This window comes from Seriola dumerili, unplaced genomic scaffold (assembly GCF_002260705.1).
Source record: "Seriola dumerili isolate Sdu_G_001 unplaced genomic scaffold, Sdu_1.0 BDQW01001298.1, whole genome shotgun sequence".
Lineage (NCBI taxonomy): Eukaryota > Metazoa > Chordata > Actinopteri > Carangiformes > Carangidae > Seriola > Seriola dumerili.
Window position 1 is genome coordinate 429,366 of NW_019175553.1, and position 14,667 is coordinate 444,032.

Consider the following 14,667-nt stretch of genomic DNA (forward strand, 5'->3'; position numbering starts at 1 on the left):
CACTCCGTCCGTACGTCCGTCTGTGTGGCGGAACAGCAGCGCGCTTCCCGGGAGTGGCCTGTGAGGAGGCTGCGCTACAGACAGAGACGCCCACAATGTTACACACACACATATATACAAACACACGCACGTATATACACATACACACACACACCTCCACCTCCAGTGTAACAACAATCACATCTACACAGCTGTCTGTTCCTGTATGGCAGCTTATTAAAGATAAAACTAAGTGGTAATCAATTAAGAGCCTGAGCTGAAGCTGCAGGTCACAATCACACAGCCTCAGGCACTAACTGTCAGGAGGGGGCGACCACCATCCTGCCCCCCCCCCTCCTTTTTTTGATCCTGAGTGCCAAAATGGCCTTTAAAGAACCCACAAGGGACATTTTCATGCTTCATTTATGTCTTAATGTCAAATCAAAAGGGCATTAAAGCGGTGACACCAGTGCCCTCTGCTCAGCTCAAGTTCCCTTCATCCAAACCCCAACAATCAGCGGTGGAAAGAAATTAAGTACATTTACTTTACACTTCTATTCCTCTACAGTTGTGATGAAAATATTGCTCTAGTAGTTTCTTTACAGTGATTTTACAAAATACAGCACACTGTTAAAGCTTAAACCAGTGGCTCCTGTGAACATTTGCAAACTGTTGTGACCCCAGGGCGACAGGTCGTGGTTTGCGAACGTGCAGGGACACATTTGTAAGCACATGTTTGAAAGCACAGTTGTGATTTCACACACATACACACCCTGCTGTCCCTGGTCTCTGCAGCTGCTGCTGACAGATTCTCAACACCTGAGATTGTGAGAAAAAAAAAACATCTGCCAGCAGCTTCTTCACAGACACAGACTGAAATATGCAGACAAATGAACAACTGTTAGAGCAAATCAACAGGCGTAGGTACCGGATGCTACATGTTATGAATGATTAGGTGTCCTTATAGTGCATTACTATCTGTATGACATGGCTGATTACCAAAATGTAAAAATAAAAAGGTAGGGTGTGTTTAAATCTCTAAACAGCAATGAATACAAAACACTTTCCAGCTGTAGCGTGTGAGTGTGAAATCATGTGTCTGTTTCTTTATGTTCTCAGGACACACCTGAGTCAGTGATGTCATGTCAGGGCAGGTATTTCCCACACACTCCCACACACCCAAAACCACTTCCTCAAACTGAACATTATAAGTTCTACAAAGCTCTGGTTTGTTGCAGGGCTGTCGTTCATGTTATTGTGTCCAATTTCCTCTGCACAAAATGGACAAAAGTATGTGGACAGCTGATCCTAACAGCCTTATTTGATATTTTAAACATGTCACTTTTAAGACCATGAGCATTAACGGGCTGCTCAAACAGCCTCCACCCAGCTGGTTTCAGGCTTTCCACCAGATGTTGAACCTGCTACAGGGATTTACTCCCATTCAGACACATTAGAGCATTACTGAGGTCCAGCACTGATGATGGGTGATAAGGTCTGGCTCACATTTGGGGTTTCATTTCATGCCAAAGGTGCTGAGGTCAGAGCTCTGTGCAGGACTGGAGCTGAGGGCTTTGCCATGTTGAAACAGACACAAACTGCTGACACAAAGCTGGACTAAACTGATGTCAAAAATAGCACAGTGTGCTGGAGAATTAAGCGTCCACATAGTTTTGCCATTATGAGAATCATATTGTGTTTCTGTGGCGCCATCACGTGGCAGAAAGAGAAACTTCAGGAGGGAGGAATTTGGGACAGTGGAGGTATTTTGAGGACAAAGCTGTTTTCTTTTCCATCAGGTGACAGGTTTTTCATTTCACTGACAGCACAATAAAACCTGTGCAAAGAATGATGGACGCACGGGAGAGAAATATTCAGTGATCATACAGGAGGAAGGAGGCAAGATGGCAGTTTGAAGTCTGATGAAGAAAGGCAGTGAAATTGTTTCACTTCATTACTAAGTCGACTCAGACTGATATATATATATATATATATATATATATATATATATCAGTCTGAGTATATATATATATTTATGTATAAAGCCTGAAGCCCATTTAGCTGGCTCATTAGCTAGTTAACGAGCTAAGCTAACAAGCCAGGTACGCCGAGCGCAGACACAGATACCGGCTAATTAGTGCTAGCATTTAAATAAATTCGTGGAAACGATTCACTCACCTCAAAAATTAGCAGCAGAGACTTCCTCACGTTCTGTTAGTCAAGCAACCGCGTGGCAAGACATGTTATTTATCCAATATTTACATGAAAAATAATCCTAAACGTACAAATACGTCCGAAACGTCACGTTCAGTGACTCAAATTAGCAGAGGTGACGTAGAGCAGTTAGCTAGCGGTTAGCCGACTTGGACAGCGCCCGCCTGTCACTCAAAGCGACCACGCCCACAATTCTGAGTAACTTTAAGCCTTAATAAAATTTAAATGGGTGAGTTATATTAAAATTAATCTCCTGTACAGTTGTCATGAAGGAGGAAAATAGCCATAGAGAATAAAAGTTGTTTTTTGTAACGGCCTGTAAACCACTGTAAGAGCAGTTTAATATGGGAGTCTATGGGGATTGACTCACTGTAGGAGCCGGCCTCTAGTGGCCGTTAGAGAAACTGCAGTTTTTAGCACTTCGCCCTGGAGTCAACATCCAGATGGTAAAATACTGAAACCTTTATTTTATTGACATAAAAGTCATCAAATTTAAATATACTGACACTTAAAGTACAAGCGCGTACACAAGATATTTTATACCTGCATATAGAAACTAACGCTGTGTATGAATGACAAATTTTGAGTAAAAAAAAAAAACAAGTGAAAGTAAAATCCGATCCAATTAATGACTTAGTAACACCTCTTTTATTTATTCCATCATTTCACAAAAAGCAACACATGACGTGGTACTGCAGATCATCATTTAGCGGTCGCCACAAGAAAACAACAGTCTGTGCAAATAGTGCATTTTCAGAGAGACACAGTGATTAAAGCCAGACAGAGAAAAGACGGGACAGGTCAGTGTTTCGTCAACCTCTACAGCCCAGGTTTGAGGACAGTGAAGAATTAATCCATGTGCTCTGAATAGTTAAGTATGAAACCATTCAAGTTAATGACTTTATTTCTGTTCAATTTTCTGTTTCCTTTACAGTTTTGGATTTAGGTGAAAACAGACTGGTATCGCACTGGCGTATTTACTTCATTTTTTGGGGGCAGCTGCAAATATTCATGATTTTTGAAAAGCTGAAAATCATGACAAAGATTAAAACCACTGCAGCAGGAGGTAGAAACACAGGGAGGTAGAGAGGAAGATTAAAAAGAAGAGCACGTACAAGGGCCCATTTCCCATAAATATTAAGAGTGTAGAAGTTCCAGGTATATCTGACACACAGCTTGTAGACAGGCACACTTTTTGTTAGCATCAACAAAGTCCATGGCTTTAAACGCAACCATTCAGCTTGCAGGGCTCATGCTTCTATCTGTCATGTTAAATGGCAACGAGCTGCTGTCATGCTATCAGCTACAGGAGACGTCTGTGATGTTTTTTGGTAATAAAAAAAACAGCATCATGCAGATCACATACAGACCAACGAGGAAGACACTGAGAAATATCGATGCTACGTTCCAGACATGTCAGAAAATCGGAAATCCAGAGACGACAGTTTGAGTTTGGAATTTGAGAAGGAAACACAGCCACAAGGTTTCCAAAAAAATACAGATGTTGCATGTCTTTTTATAACCTTTTTCATAGCTGTTACAAACTTGAACTTGAGTTTTTATTATTTATGTAATCTTAAACCTGTATTCACTGATTTTTCTGGCCACTTGCAGGCAGCTGGAACACATGTTCATGTTCACCACAACAACTTTACGAGGTGACAATATGTTAATCTGGTGTTCTCAGCTTGTTGTACTGAACCATAAAGACTAAAAAAAACAATGAATGTATTTTTGAATGCACAGAAACATCTGGGTGCTAATGGTGAAATGAAATTTTGCACTTGAAGCTGCTAACACTTTATCTAACAAACCAACATTAGCAAATATAACTGATGTAAAGTTGAATCTGTGTGTTATGTCGGTAAAAAAAAAGAAAAAAAATAATAACAATTTTATTCAAGTTTCAAATTTCCTGGAAGTTTTCTGGAAAGAATAATTAATTATGAATAACTACTGGTGTAATTAAATTTAACCATTATAAGTAGAATAATTATGAGGAATGAGAACTGGTTGAATATGTTAAATCCTCTGAGGAAAAACATATTTTCCTCATAATTAGTATCAAATTACTGCACTGTACTTCTTTCCAGAAAACTTTCAGGAAATGATGAAGAAAATTGCACATCCATAAAATAAAGGAACTACAAAGACAGAGTATAAAACAGGTCACTTAAGGCTGAATGTAGCATCCACAGTATGAGGAATGTAAATGAATAAATGTACTGTCTCATCAATATCAGTCCGTCTCCTTTGGCACTTGTGATTTTCTGTTTGACATAAACGTTAAAAGCACGGTTCAGAGATTGTTTTTTTTTTTTGTTTGTTTTAAGAAAATGGCTGAAGACGTCCGACAGCTCTTCATCCTCTTCTCTGCACCAGTGTTTTCATCAAAGTCTCCTTTAGTGTCTTTTCAAACCGTCCCGTCTCAACACAGGAGAGTCAGAGCTGCGTTCGCCGGCCCACTTTGACGTTGCATAGTGTTGTCAGAGAATGGAGGAGCGAGCCGAGGGGATTATAGAGTAATAGCTTGGGCAGCAGGAGGCTTCAGGCCTCACGGTTCATCACTTCACTTTCTCTACTTTTTTTTTTTTCTTCTTGTAAACGTGAGGCCCAGGTTTTCAGGCACTGTAGAGGTCAACGCTCCATCTTCTGGTCGACTTTGTGTTTTGCATCTGTTTAAAACAACGAGCTATGTGTACGTGTGAGTTTTTAACAGGTTACAGTCTCGTATGATATTGTGTAATCTAAGCGGGTGTAACGGTGCAGAGGCTTCGTCACAAACCTGCCTCCACCAAAGCTGACGCCATTTTGGAGGTGACTGTGGCTGTTAATGTTGAAATAATCTAAATCTCTACAAACCAGGATGTAAACAGAAAGCTACTGCAGTTATGTCTGTAATATAATTGTTTCTAATTACTGTGGCAGAGTAAAGTGTCTCATGTCGTCTACTTAAAAACTCTACTGTTCACTGAACATATAAATAGTTTCCAGCTTGGCGACGACACTGTTGTCTTTTAAGCACCACAGATACAGCTGCTGACAGCTGGACCTGAGGTCAGTGTGAATTTAACAGCTGGATGCCGAAGCACTGCTCACATTGGTCACACTTTGGGCTGAAATGTCACCTGGGAGTCTAAATTCAGGGTGAAATGACAGCATTGTTTAACAGCTGATGAGTGGTGGAGATGTTTGTTTAATGTATCAATAAAAATGATGTTTAAGAGCATAAATGCAGCAACTAGAACCTCCAAAATGGCAGCAGGTTGGGCGTAATCCACCTGGAAGCCTTCCACATGATGCACACATGAACACACAGGTGAGTCTCTGTCCTTCTGGCTCAGGTCCAGACCTCCATGGGCACCATGGCCTCCTTGGAGCCGATGGGAGGAAGCAGGTTCTGCTCGCACAGGAACTGAAGAGGAAACTGGACCAGGAAGCCGCGTATCTTCTTCAGCTCCTCGTGAGCGCGGGCCGGGTCCTCCTTCTCCAGGCCCGTCTTGGCCAGGTAGCCATCCAGCTCCAGGATGTTACGCACGTCGCTGGACGGCAGACAGCGGAAAACCTGGAGCCAAAGAGGAAGGCGGAAGAAGAAGTGATATTTTCTGTCTTTCCACACTGGGAAATAGGATTTTATAAAAACCAATCGATTCAGAAACTGATCACCTCATCCCATATAATAAAAATACTTTAATAAAATAAAACCTTATTCCAGGCAATTACTTCAGAATTTAAAAAATAAATAAAAAAAGCTTTGGGAAATATAACGTTGGACTCCACCTTCTGGTAGATGGTGGCGTTGCGAGCGCAGGTGGCCATCCACACCTCCTTGTAGAACTGGTCACTGACGGGATCTGACAGGTTGATGGAGGGATCCGTGTTGGCGCCGAGGATCATCCTGAGGAGGACGAGGAGGAGCAGGAGGAGGAGGAGCAGGAGGAGGAAGAGGAGGAGCAGGAGGAGGAAGAGGAGGAGGAGCAGGAGGAGGAAGAGGAGGAGCAGGAGGAAGAGGAGGAGGAGGAGGAAGAAGAGGACGAGGAGGAGCAGGAGGAGGAAGAGGAGGAGGAGCAGGAGGAGGAAGAGGAGGAGGAGCAGGAGGAGGAGGAGGAGGAGCAGGAGGAGAGACGTGATGAAACACTGGAGGCTCGGGGGAAAGGAAACATTCAACACTGCAGGAAATTGCGAGCTCAGATATTTGGCAACTAAAAAGACAAAATGATGAAATGTAAGTAGTTGCTTAAAGAATAAAGAAGAACAATAAACTAAAATGTCTTAATTATCAACATCCTCAACAGCTAGAAGAGAGAAGACGTTTCCTGACAACAAAAGCAATAACCGATGATTAAATATGTATGTCAGAAAAATAAAAGGCATTTTCACTTTTACGTTTACTCATGTTTAATGTCTTTAAACTGGATCACAGAAACCAGGATTCGGGATGTGTCCGTACTTGAAGCACTCGAGTCGAAGCTGCAGAGCGTATTTTCCGGCCTGGTACTCCTCGCCGTCCATCACCGCCGTCACCGTCTCCGAGTCCTCCACGATCACCGCCACCTCGCTGTCCCTCTTTCCCAGCATGCTCCTGTCGTTGATGTTGGCAGAACCTGCAGCAGCACGAGAGGGACGAGACAGGTGTTACATCACAGAGTCCACCAGATGGCGCCGTAACACATGCTAAAGTTCAGACTCTTCAAATCACCAAACAGGAAATAGACAGGAAATCAGATTAAATTCAATTATTGTTCAGTGAGTTAAAACTTCAAAATGATATAAAAAATAAATTAACATAACATGCTGTACATAAAAAAATCAATTCAAGAAATATGTTGAATATTTAAAATCCTGAAAGTTAATGAGTTCCTTTATATTTTAAAGCAATATTTACATATTTGTACGTCTCTTAAAACAGGGTTTGGACAAAATAACAGAAACATCTGCAGATTTCAGTTTAATATTATTGTAAAATCTCTGTTTTTGACTTAAAGTTGAGGTGTTTGCGTTATTTTGTCCCCGCTTTATACAGGTTTCATACAATATCTCATTTAGTCATTCCACCGTTTTAGACGATCACACGGGTCAGAGGATCAATCAGAGGCGTCACAGGATGATTCATGGAACATAAATTACAAATAGAATTATTCCTCTTAAAATGATGCTCCTTTTTTACGATGTTTGTTTAATCTTTGTGTTTTTCTTTCTTAAGTCTTTCTACAAAGATTCTCTCTCAAAAAAAGTCTCAAACCAGGAAGTACTGGTGCATCTGGGTATCTGGAGCCTCCGTTCAGCTCAAGATGGAAAAACTAAACCAACAATAAAGAAATGGATGATCTGACATCTGGTAGGACAAACTCTGTATTCTTAGCATATGTGGCTGCAGAGGAAACTGAATCCAGAAACCTCACCACAGCCGACTCGCCGTCTTCGGTTTGGATCATTTTTTAGACTCTGAAAACCGTTGTGATCAGACATCAGGGATGAAACCATCTGTCTGTGCAGCTCTTGTTTCCCGCTCTTTCATTATACATGTTCAGTCTCGTGTCCGGGGGGAACATATTTCATTACTGCCTGTCATCTTTTAATCTTGTAATGTCGCTGGTGGAGAAATACAAGCTGCTGCATCGACACCGGCCAAACGTCTGGCGCGACGATGCTGGGAGTGAGTGAAGTGTGTGTGAGACACGTTTACCGATGATGACGGTGTTGTCGTCGGCGATGAGCATCTTGCTGTGGACGTAGATGAGCTCGGTGACCAGCTTCCCCTCCAGCTCGGCGTGAGTCCTCAGACCAGCGATGGAGATGTAGTTTATCCAATGTTCTCCCACTGGAAACAGGAAACACACAGTCAGAGTTTCGTTCTTAAAAAGTGTTTAGTATCTACTGTGATGAACTGCACTTGTGTTTGGTAAAAGATCAGCGCCAGCTCTTAAGTTTTTACTTCATTTAATCATCAAATTCATTATAATTTTTCATATATTTTTTATTCACTCTCTCTGCATGTTGATTTTTACAGCGAACTCAAACGAATCTGAAGCAGGAGGTCAAACGAAAAACATACTTCTACTAATGTATAAATATAGAGTATGTGATTTGACATTAATGGGGTAAAACATGAAAAAGCAGCAGTGTGATTAAAGACGTGACTTTTATCCTAAAATACATAAACCGCTCTGCAGATTTTTTTCTTTTGCATGTGTGTTTTTAATCTGTTTGAGGTTTGGTTGTAGGTTTTCTCTTTAGAGCTCGAGCTTTAATGACAGACTGAGTGGGTTCCTATATTACAGGATATACATACTGTACTGGACTGTATACGTCAGCTCTCCAGGAACCTTTATTCATCCAGCAGGATCCATTTACTGGGCACAAATACCTCAGCAGCTCCCTGAGTGAACGTCCAGGTCTTTGTAATAAGATTCCTCTGGTCGATGCTTTTTCTCACAGTGACTTACAATAAGACCCAGAGCTTGATATCGTCCACATTTGTGAGTGTGTCCCGTCTAAACAAGTGGCTAAAAGCATCTTCAGAGTTTCAGTGCAGGCGCTGAAGCTCTTTATTATTGAATATTATCATCTAAACCACACAGCTTTTGGTTCTGATTGCCTGTTTATCAGTTAGTCATCAGCTGATTGATATCTAAAGAAAAAAAAGTGACAGATTTTTTGTGAAATTATTTTTGCTAAATCTGCATTTTTGAACATTTTAAATGATTTTTTTATTGAACTACTTCATTTTCTATTACGTCAGTATCATAACACAGTAGCACAGCAGTAGTGGAACTAGTCGTAGTAATAAAGGCATTAGTTGCAGTAGATGTGCTACTGCAGAAGAAGCAACTGCAGCAGCTTTTTATTGTCACTGATGGAAATGTAATCGTAGTAGAAATTAAAGAGTTAACTACTGAGTGAACGTAGTGATGTCACAGTGTACTGACACACCCTGGAGTGCACTTCTACATAATAGCAGCGCTGTCGGAGCTTGTGTCTGACATGAACACAGGGTTAAAGCTGCGGTCGGCTCGGACTTACTCTCTCTCCTGAGCTGCGAGATGATGGAGTGCTCTCCTCTGTTCATGGTCCTGCAGGGACGGAGGGACGGAGGGTCGGAGGGACAGAGGGACAGAGGGACAGAGGGACGGAGGGACGGAGGGACGGAGGGACAGATGAGCAGCAGATCCACATTCCTCTCAATACAAGCCTTTGTGTGTCAGTGTGTTTGCACGGGGAGGGCTGTGTTTACTCAAGAATGCAGACCACACAATAATAGTCCGCCTCAAAGAGAATGACACACACACACACACACACACACACACACACACACACACACACACGCATGGTGCATGGTTAATAACTGTAGTTAAAGGTGTGGCGGTAATCCATCAGTGGCTCCTTTCGGCATGTCAAACAAAGTCAAACAGCAGGAGGGTTCACGGCTGCTTTCTCATCCATTCATGCAAACACACACACACACACACACACACACACCTGTAGTTGAAGTGCATGACAGCCTGGATGGCGCTGCCTCCTCCGGTGTTGATGTCTCCCTCGAAGCCTGGCAGCAGAGGCGTCACCACGTACACTCTGTACTTTTTACCCTCCCTGAAAAACGACAGAACAGACAGAGAGAGAGTTTATTAATATCATGACATGGTTTGTTTTGAAAACATTTATCTAATGTCTGAAGCAGCGTGGAGGACCAACGAGGGCTGTGGACGTTACACCACAACATGTCCAAGCGGCGTTACTGAGGCTTCACAGTGACTCTAGAAAACCAGCAACAACATCTGAAGTTTGGTGAATAAACAGCGACCAGGTTAGAAAACACTCCCGACCTCATCACGTCTTCAGAGACAGAGAAGGAAAGTAGAGCTTGACATATCGATCTCTGTAGTTGTTGTTGTTGTCTGCCAGCTGCTACCATTAGAGGTCACTACAATGAAACACAATCTGTATAATTAATTTGGCAAAGGGTTTTACACCGGACGTCCTTCCTGAGCGACGCTGCCATGGGTTTGAGGAGCCGGGGATCAGCAGGGATATTGGTGTGTTTATGTGTGTATTTGTTTGTATATCTGTGTGTGTGTGTTGTGGACTCCCTTTGTCAGACTGTATGTTATTTGTTTGGAAGATTAAATGTGGCCAACTTCTTTAAAAACAAAACTAGAAGTGATAAAATGAGATTTGTAGATTAGTGTGTAGCAGCTGCAGAAAACGTCAGCAGCTGTTTTATCTTCATTCAGTTTCCACAGGAAAGTTTGATTCAACGCTGGACAATGTGTTCAGTTTACATCAGCTTCCACCCGAACTGTGAGAAACAAGAGAGACGCAGCAACAGTCACTGTGTTTATACACAGAGGGAACCAGGTCAGGTCTGTGTGTGTGTGTGTGTGTGTGTGTGTGTGTCACTTAGTGCCCATGTGTTTTCCTGTGTTTAGTGCAGGATGTGTGTCGTCTGATAAGCTCTGACAACAAAACATGATACAGAGAAATAAGTTTGTCAGTCAGCTGGGAGGGGTGTGTGTGTGTGTGTGTGTGTGTGTGTGTGTGTGTGTGTGTGTGTGTGTGTGTGTGTGTATGTATACACTGGTTGAGTGTTTCTGGGAACTCATTTCAAGATTAAGTAAAATACACAGCGGCCTTTCAAAAGTTTACAAAGAGTGTGTTGATTTAATTGGGTATCTGATCGTGTGTGTGTGTGTGTGTGTGTGTTTGTGTGCGTGTGTGTGTGTGTGTGTGTTTGTGTGTGTGTATGTGTGTGTGTGTGTGTGTGTGTGCTACCTGTACGCTCTGATGATGCGCTCAGCAATCGTGTCTCCTATCTTGTTGAAAACATGTCTGTTATCTGCACAGCTGATGAAGAACTGATTCTGAGAGGAAAACAAACAAACATATCTACAGTGAATAAACTGTGTAAACAATGTCTCTATTTCACAGCGTCATCTATAAATAATGTCTTAATAAGCAGATTACTCCTCCTGCATTAAAGGAATAATTTAACACTGGGAAATGACACTTACTCACTTGTTCATATTATTCCCATTTATTTCCATTTTCTAATAAAAATATTTTCACCTCTGAGGCAAATATTCTCATTTTTACTCCACATTTATCTGATAACTGCTAGTTACTTTGCAGAGTTAGATGAAAACTACACAATATAATCAAAAGTTAATGCATCAACTATTATAATATAACAATATAATATATATTATTCTGAAATCGCTCACTCTGCATAGTCAGTGCTTTTAATTTTGATACTTTAGGTGTTTTCTGAGGGATAAAACAAACAAACAAACAAACAAACAAATAAACAAACAAAAAAGTTTGTAATCAGCTGCAAACAAAGTGACCATAATGTATCTGCAGCTTGTTTCAGGCAGAGGTGGCCCGACGTTGCAGATTTACTTGGACGCTGTGAGCTCCCACTGTCCCTGAACTACCCACTGGTTCCGCATTAACTCCAGCAGCTCCTCTCTAAGAGGCTGAGCGAAGACAGGGAGGAAGCAGATCTGGATTCCTACTCGTTGGACTTCTAATCCACGGTCAGGTTTCACCATCCGCGTCGTTGCTATGGTTACCTACAGTTTAATCAACCTTTTGTCCTGGTTTAAAATGGAGCACGGATACCTCTATGTAGACGAAGTGTTGGCTGTTCTTGATGGCGTGGATGTAGGCGTTGTGGATGGACTCCTCATGGTATTTGATGCCGGCCGACCAGTCTGAGGCCGAGCGAAGGATCTGAGAGAGGGGAGGCGTGGGTCGGCGTTAGGGAGGGGAGACGGGAAGACGATGCGTTCATTCTTCAGCTTATTATTTCATTATTTTAACATTCTCCATTAACTAGCACTAAGCATCATTATTTGTTTTTTAAGAAAGCTAACTCTGAGTTTACACGACTTATTCCTACACGTCAAGTTCCATATGACAACATGCAAATCTTTAAAACTCACTTCTCCTGCAGTTAGTTTACAAGACACCAGATGTTTTTATAACGGATGTCAATCACTGCGACATAAATCTCACACAGAGAGAGACAGCAGAATGTTTTTCCAAAAAAATTATTTTTACTTTCTCACTTTTTAACACAGTTGCAGGTTTACAGTGATTTTTCTAAAATTCACATGAAATAAAATAAAGAAATTTTAGATCAAAACCAGGACCAACCTGTACTTTGGTGGGGATGCAGTTGGGGACCTGGTACCGCTGCTCTCCGGCGGTGGTGTGGGACTTGGGCAGCAGGTACGGGTACGACAGGGAGCGGTACTTTGGCTTCACTTGCTGGTAGAGAAAAAGAGACAAGAGTAAGACTAAGGCATTATGGGAACACTTCGACCGAACAGATTCCTGCTGCAGTGACAGATTCCTGCTGCAGTGTTGGTCCAGACTGGAAAACGGCAGTGAGTCAGTGAAGTATCCTGACCCCGGGGTTCACTGCTTATTTAGTTTCAGCTCAATGAAAGTTTATTTTTCCCAATTTAGCCAATAATTTTAATGATTAGAGGTGATTGTTTTTGTGCAACACATGTTTTCATTATCTCTCCCTTTGTCTATTTACCCAATGAATCTATTGCTGCTTCCATAAACTTATTTTCTTCTCAATTCATATTGAATTCTAAATGTAAAACACGACTCCGTTACGGCGTGACCTCTGACCTTCGTGAAGTTCCAGCGCTGGATGAAGTGTCTGGCCACGTCCCGAGCTGCTTTCCCGTGAACCACTGAGGAGATGTCATGCCAAGGCATTCTGGGAGTTGTGTGTCTGTCTATGAAATCTATGAGCGGCAGAAAGACGGATGTGAGGAGGACGCGAGGTAAGATCAATAGTTTCCTCCTCCAGCATGTTGACAGAGTGTTTACCGTCGAAAGGTTTGTCCAGTTGGATCCAGTCCTTGTGCACGAAGTTGCAGTAGTCTTTCCCGTGCCAGAACCGCGTGTTTCCAAACAGCTCGCCGACTCCCGTGTGCAGACTACGCACTGAGCCGCTTCCTGAAACACAGAAACATCCATTTATTGAACATAAAGAGCTAAAAACACCTTCAGAAGAGCAGCAGGAGCTTTTCCAGGAAACTGGGATCAGAAAAAGACCTTGAAGGCCCAGAAACTACTGAGAAGTTTTTACATCAAACTCAAACTCTGAGATGCTTATAACTTGTTCATAGCGTCATTCAGACTGCAGACAAACACCGGGTGTCACGAGCGTGGAATAAAGACTCAAGATGGGAATTTCTTTGAATATTATTGAAGTTTAAAGGGTCTAGTTTACTCTGCCGCCAAGCGTGGTTTCTTGCAGGGAGCAGGTTGTGGTGTTTGACAAGTGCTGCGTCCCGTGAGTCGCTATCAGAAAGTGTCAGAGCTTGTGACCAGGGCTAGCTGGTTTAGCATGCTAACTGCAGTAGAAGAAAAGACGTGATAGAGACGAGAGCTAACATTGCCGTTGCTTTCCACCTCTGGAGACAGATGTTGGGGAGTAAAGTTTGATGCTGAACTCACAACTTTTCTTCTAGATTGGTCAGTAAACAGATGCTAATGCTAATGTTAGCTATGTAGCAATAGCAAAAACTTACAAATAGCTCCTTTAAAGAATGAAGAGAAGGCGGGAAGTCGGAAAACACTGAAACGTGGACGAGACATAAACAAACCACAACAACAACACAAGACGAAGCATGCAGACGGTTCAGATGATCATCATCACGGTAAGAAATAAAAGGTCTCGAGTTGCATCCAACACAACAGAGAAACAGTTTATCTAACCTTACTGACAAGATTTTAAATACAAGAATAAGTTCAATAATCTGTTGTGTTCATGTGCTCTCATCTAATTACCACAAATATTTTGTGACATTTAATTCTGGGACACTTGTAAGCGAGCAGAGGGAGAGGTTTGAAGTTTCTGGTGTATGTTTATGAAGCTGTTCTCAGAGGAGAGAGGCTGCTAATCTGTTTACAGTTTTTACAGCACGGGGTAACGCTGACTGTGACACACTGGTGTTTGGAAAATGCTTTGACAAGAAACAGCAGCTGGAAGGACGAAAGCTTTATATAAAAAACCTCAGCATAAACACAAAGTAAAGGGCCACAGTTTTATATTCAGTTTATAATCAGTTTAAACTGAAGTAATCTGTAGAGTAATCTAAGAAACAAGCAAAAGTAAAAGTGTTTTTTCAATGAAATTATGACTTGATTTGTTTACAGCGGCGGCTGTTTGCCTCACGTTCGTCTGACACTTCCCATCTATCACATCAGCAGGATAAACACAGATGATCCTGGCAAACAGGCAGCAGCTAATAAAAAAACCTACAGCATCTGTTTTAGCCGCAGAGCCGCCACGTGCTCTGCAGGGAAACATGAGTTTGTTTAAAAGAAAAACAAAGGGTGAGTGATTACAGGCCGCAGCATCTCATCAAATAAAACCCCAGCCTCGTCTGATGGGTTTCCAAATAAAGGAAAAACCGACTTGCTCCACAGTCAGACTGAACTTTC

At 42.0% G+C, this 14,667-nt stretch overlaps 1 protein-coding gene across 1 annotated transcript in view; it reads right to left on the reverse strand.

The window, feature by feature from the left end:
• Positions 1–2,822: 2,822 nt before the first annotated feature.
• The window catches only part of LOC111238302 (phospholipase D1-like), a 42,251-nt gene continuing 30,406 nt past the window's right edge, over positions 2,823–14,667 (reverse strand). Inside the window, exons 16-26 of the mRNA XM_022767734.1 lie at positions 13,045–13,173; positions 12,841–12,959; positions 12,352–12,465; positions 11,815–11,925; positions 10,966–11,054; positions 9,673–9,786; positions 9,217–9,266; positions 7,880–8,014; positions 6,644–6,797; positions 5,974–6,091; positions 2,823–5,758 (exon numbers count right to left, since the gene is read on the reverse strand). Of these exons, the coding sequence (XP_022623455.1) occupies positions 5,534–5,758; positions 5,974–6,091; positions 6,644–6,797; positions 7,880–8,014; positions 9,217–9,266; positions 9,673–9,786; positions 10,966–11,054; positions 11,815–11,925; positions 12,352–12,465; positions 12,841–12,959; positions 13,045–13,173 (1,358 nt within the window). The 3' untranslated portion in view covers positions 2,823–5,533. The remainder of the gene's footprint in view (positions 5,759–5,973; positions 6,092–6,643; positions 6,798–7,879; positions 8,015–9,216; positions 9,267–9,672; positions 9,787–10,965; positions 11,055–11,814; positions 11,926–12,351; positions 12,466–12,840; positions 12,960–13,044; positions 13,174–14,667) is intronic.